This window comes from Myzus persicae, unplaced genomic scaffold (assembly GCF_001856785.1).
Source record: "Myzus persicae strain clone G006 unplaced genomic scaffold, MPER_G0061.0, whole genome shotgun sequence".
Taxonomy (NCBI): domain Eukaryota; kingdom Metazoa; phylum Arthropoda; class Insecta; order Hemiptera; family Aphididae; genus Myzus; species Myzus persicae.
In genome coordinates, this window is record NW_019100525.1 from 39,890 (window position 1) to 44,859 (window position 4,970).

At 39.8% G+C, this 4,970-nt stretch overlaps 1 protein-coding gene and 1 long non-coding RNA gene across 6 annotated transcripts; one reads left to right on the forward strand and one right to left on the reverse strand.

Moving 5' to 3' along the window:
• Positions 1-2,666: 2,666 nt before the first annotated feature.
• Positions 2,667-4,811, forward strand: LOC111030341. Of its 4 annotated transcripts, XR_002604097.1 has the most exons (5): positions 2,667-2,758; positions 3,267-3,310; positions 4,160-4,275; positions 4,341-4,569; positions 4,700-4,811. It is a non-coding gene; the product is annotated as an uncharacterized LOC111030341 (long non-coding RNA). The 4 variants fall into 4 exon arrangements; XR_002604098.1 differs by lacking the exon at positions 3,267-3,310 and having other exon boundaries at positions 2,674-2,758; XR_002604096.1 differs by lacking the exons at positions 2,667-2,758; positions 3,267-3,310 and adding an exon at positions 3,434-3,520.
• On the reverse strand, positions 2,992-4,964 carry LOC111030327. 2 transcript variants are annotated; one of them, XM_022309773.1, is made up of 8 exons: positions 4,817-4,964; positions 4,644-4,735; positions 4,366-4,566; positions 4,178-4,264; positions 3,968-4,110; positions 3,719-3,867; positions 3,520-3,584; positions 2,992-3,442 (listed from the first exon to the last, which is right to left on the reverse strand). In XM_022309773.1, the coding sequence occupies exons 1-8, from the start codon at positions 4,956-4,958 to the stop codon at positions 3,275-3,277; spliced, it is 1,047 nt and encodes a 348-aa protein (XP_022165465.1). In that variant the 5' UTR covers positions 4,959-4,964; the 3' UTR covers positions 2,992-3,274. The 2 variants fall into 2 exon arrangements, with proteins under 2 accessions (XP_022165465.1, XP_022165457.1); XM_022309765.1 differs by having other exon boundaries at positions 4,644-4,964.
• Between the last annotated feature and the right edge of the window lie 6 nt (positions 4,965-4,970).

A 4,970-nucleotide genomic window follows, 5' to 3' on the forward strand; every position in this document is an offset into this window, starting at 1 on the left:
CGACAACATAAGCTGACATATTGATTAGTGGGTATGCTTCTGGCCAGCGAGTGTACCTGTCTATGGCCGTGAGTAAGTACTCGTGCCCGTCGGAAGGAGGTAAAGGCCCGACCAGATCAATATGAATATGTCCGAATCGTCGCTCAGGTACCGCAAAAGGCATCACCGGCGCTATAACGTGACGTTGCACCTTGGTCCGTTGGCAAGTTATGCAACTCCTTGCCCAGTTGCGGATCTGTCGATCCATGTTCACCCAACTGTGTCGTTCCTTGACCAAGGCGAGCGTAGCTTTGATGCCGGGGTGAGCCTGGTTATGAATGATATCAAAAACACGACGTCGAAGCGTCGCGGGGACGTAGGTACGCAACCTGCCGGGTGCCGAAACGTCGAAATAGACAGGACCTGAAACCGTATCATGCGCCTCCAGGCGCAAAGAACTGGTGAGTGTACCGTTCAGCAGGCCCTTCAACTCTGGATCTTCAGCTTGGTCCATAGCTAATGACGCGAAATCTGGTAGTTGTGCGTGACAAGTGACAGTCTCGAGTCGAGAAAGGGCGTCCGGAACTACATTTTTGTCACCTTGGACGTGTTCGACCCGTTGTACGAACTGCGCGATAAAGCTGATGTGCCGCATTTGCCTGTCGCTGTACTTGTCGGTCTTGGCGGTTAACATGTGTGTAAGTGGTTTATGGTCGGTTAACAACGCGGTGCACCTACCTTCGACGAAATGAAGAAAATGACGAATTGCTTGGTACGCTGCCAGTAATTCTCGGTCGAAAGTGCTATAGCGGGCTTGTGTGGGCGTCAACTTCCTCGAGAAAAAACCGAGTGGTTCCCAACGGTCGTTGTTAAATTGCTCTAAAACCGCGCCAATGGCCGTGTTCGATGCGTCAGTCGCGATTCGGAGATTAGCGTCCGGCATGGGGTGAGCTAAATGTACGGTGCTCGCGAGAGCGTTGCGCGATTTTTCGAAAGCATCGCGTGTATCTTGTGTCCACTGCAACTTTCCGTCTTTCTGTTTGACTGACGAAACGAGATCGTATAACGGGGCTTGTAACTGAGCTGCGTTTGGAATAAACCTGTGGTAATAATTGATCGAGCCGAGGAAACGTTGAAGCGATTTTTTTGACGACGGGAGCGGCCAATTCTGAACGTCATCGACTCATTCGGGTAACGGACTGCATCCTTTGCCATTGACGAGGTGCCCGAGAAAAACCAACTGTTGAACTCCGAAAACGCACTTGCTGACGTAGATTGCCACACCGTATTTTTGAAATTGTTCCAGGACGGAACGTAAGTGTGTCTCGTGTTCTCGTTCGGAATGCGATGCAATCAATACGTCATCAATGTAGGCGAAAACAAAATCCAAACCACGGAGGATCTCGTTGACAAAACGCTGAAAGGTTTGTGCGGCATTTTTAAGGCCGAAGCACATGACTGGGAATTCATACAACCCAAAGGGCGTTGTCACGGCTGTTTTTGGGATGTCCCCGTGTGCGACCGGAATCTGGTGGTAAGCGCGCACCAGGTCGAGCTTCGAAAAAATCGTTCTACCATAAAGGTTATTGCAAAAGTCGTGTATGTGAGGAAGAGGGTATCGATCTGGTTTGGTCACGGCGTTTAATCGTCGGTAGTCACCGCAGGGACAAAAAGAGCCGTCTTTCTTACCGACAAGCAAAAACGGGCTGGCCCAAGCGCTGTCTGACGGTCGACATATACCAGCCTGAAGCATGAATTCGAACTCCTTTCGCGCTACGGCGAGACGATCGGGAGCGAGTCGACGTGGACGCGTAAATACGGGCGGTCCGGTAGTAGTCAATACGTGCTCGACGTTATGCGTAAACGCGGCGGGGACCGGAGATTCACGTGTAATCTTGGGGAACTCGGCAACTAACTTGGTCCACGTATGCGGTTGTGATATCACGCAAATAGTTGGCGGAACGGTACTTACAGTAGCAATCTTCGAAGCAAGACCGGAACTCAAATCGACTAGGCGACTGCGGCGGACGTCAACCAGCAATCCGAAATAGTGGAGAAAATCTGCTCCTATGATACCTCTGGTGACATCTGCGATCTCGAATGTCCACGTAAAAGGCCTGGTGAGTCCCAGATCGAGGTTAAGCGACTTCCGCCCGTAGGTTTGAATTCTTGTTCCGTTAGCGGCGGTGAGGACAATTCCGGAGATCGGTCTTTGACCAACAGACGGTGGAAGGACTGAAATGTCGGCCCCTGAATCGATGAGGAAGCGCCTCCCGGAATATGCGTCGGTGACGAAAACGCGTCGACTGTTACGAGCGGCGAGAGACTGGTCTGTCTCCGCCGCTCCTATCAGTTTTCCACCGGTTTGAAATTGCACGGAGATCTACAATTTTTCGCATCCGCGCCGAAACGATTGTGATAAAAACACAAGTTGTTTTTGTTGGTGTTGCGAGATTTTGAACGCGATCGCGAACGGCGGTCTCAGAACAGTTCTTCCAAAATGTAATATTACTGATAATATCTTGGAAGAACATTGTGGCCAACATAATTTGTTAATGACTGTTAATATTTTAAATGGTGTTGCCAACATGTTTTAAAAATGTTATAGGTTAGGTTTAGCCGTTCAGGTATGGTTTAAATTTAAACATTCATATTTCATTGAAACATCTGAAAGTTGAAACTAACGAACTAGTTAAGTAGTTAAAATTTTAAAAAGTTATAATAAAATTTAAAAAAGGGTGGTCAAGTGGATGTCACTCTGCTGTACAGTAGGTTACACGTAAGTCACTGTCATGGATTGTTTTAAATTTGAATCCAATGATTCATTTAATATAATTGAATAAGAAAAACGATTCTGAGCGAACGCGAATTTTTAAATTATAACAAAATAACCAAAATCGTTATTTTTGTTTTAAATATGTAGTTTTGTCCAAATTTGAATTTAAAATGTTTGTAAAAAATAAGTGTGTTTATATATTTTTTAGATTTTTTGTTACAGTTGAATTATTTAAAAGAATCTTTGTTTTAAATTTTCAACTCTTAGTTATAAAAACTGAACATTTTATAAATTTTTAATTGCAATGATTGATAAATTTCTAGATTCTGACAAAAATTTTGCCTATGTATAAAAAAAAAATAAAAACATACATCATTGTAAATACAATACATTCATTGCTTTGCTCAGAATCTAAAATGAACTAAAAGATATTAATTGTTCGTTAAATAAATTGTAAATAAATGTTAATAATAGTGTAAAAATAGTGTAAAAATATAATAATTATTTATAGGATGGAGGCTATGGTGATGGAGGTGGACCGATTTGGCGTCTTAGGTAATCAGCATTAGCTCGGCCCATGCTTCTGAGACATTTTAATACGTCATTGACTTCATTAAGCTGCTCGATTGATCTCCTTATTAGCGCTGTGTTTACAGCACGTTCCCCTCTAGAAGTTTGATCCCGGATCTAAACAAGAAATATAACCAATAGGATTGATTATAATGTTATTTAGTTTTAATCCAATGGTTGTCTTTAAGGCTTACGGTAAGATTTCTTCTTGCTTGTAACATCTCCACATAATATTGGTTTTCCAAAATTCTCAGTTTCTCTATATAGCGTACATTAATTTAAAATAAATACATTAAGAAATTATGCCTACAAAGTAATTAGTATATAATTTGATGCGGAAAAAAAATGTTTATGAATGAATAAAAAATAAATTATTTTTTTATAGATTATTAAGTATAAAGTCCCAGATGTTAGGATGCATCCCAAAAAACCTGAGTAGTTGATTGTGGAAAGATTCCAAATAATTATTTGTTCTAATCTCGCTAGCAAATACTGTTATTAATTCAGGTCCAACTTGAATCAACCAAAAGTTTTGTACGTATCTGTTAATTAAAACATGTTAATCATTATAATTTTATTTTTTTTATTTCATATAAGTATGATAAGTTACATGTTAAACTTAAGTGTTCAACAAATATATACCCAATCAAAAATGTTTCCATGCGTTGGTAGATTTCATTATTTTGATGCGCATATTGTAAAATTGCCCTAAAACCATCCTCTATACAAAAATTTGGGCAACTTTCATTTCCTCTGTTAGGTGGTAAATGAGGCAATGCTAAAACCTAAATTACAAACAATATATTTCTTATTCAATTTATTTCATTTATATAGGTATAAATATTTCATTACCATGCGCAATACACGGGCAGCTATAGGATTGGTTTTAATGAGGTCTAATACCAGATTGTACCTACGCCGACAATATCTCACAATTGACTAAAAGAAAAGTATTTATAATTTTTTTAAGCAAAACATAAATTTTTTTTTCTACAGTTTTACAAATTGTTTACAGCTTAGGGGAAGTAAAAGGTAATAACCTGGCAGAAATGAAACCAACAACATTGTAGTCGACTCTCTGGAAACACCTCTTGTACAGCATTCATCAGCCCACGCTCATAATCTGTGATTATTGTAAGACCATCATAATTTAATGGTAACATATTTCTAACTACCAGAAAGAAAGTGATGTATGCTTGTTCTGTAGTCGTGGACAAGAGTGCATATACAATTGGAAATGACTAGTAAGCATTATCAAAATGTTATTTACCTAAATAATTATTTTTATTTTTTTAATAATTTACCAAAATAAACTTACAACATTTTTGTATACAATTTGAAATGTCATTAATGAACCTCTACGGAACTGTTTAGGTGAACTCGGAGTGGTCTTAAATGTTCCGTCACAACCTACATAAGTTACAGTGCGTAACTCTTCGTTAAACATTGCTATCAAATCTAAATTTGCAAATATTACACCGATTGTAATACCTTCAACAGTTAATGCCTGTTGAAAAAAGTCTGACGATGGTTCACGTAGAGTAGTTCTATAGCTAATGTGTTCTGGCATATTTAAAAGCTGTATTAATGCTGGAATTGTCTCTGGTATTTTTGGTCGTCTACAGTTTTTCATTCTCTTACATCT

Excerpts from the sequence above, each read along its gene's own strand:
- LOC111030327 (XM_022309765.1), bottom strand. The coding sequence starts at position 4,958 with ATGAAAAACTGTAGACGACCAAAAATACCAGAGACAATTCCAGCATTA. Across the intron at positions 4,567-4,643 it reads AAATTGTATACAAAAATGTT|TCATTTCCAATTGTATATGC; the intron begins GTAAGTTTATTT and ends AATGCTTACTAG. Across the intron at positions 3,868-3,967 it reads ATGGAAACATTTTTGATTGG|ATACGTACAAAACTTTTGGT; the intron begins GTATATATTTGT and ends TTTAATTAACAG.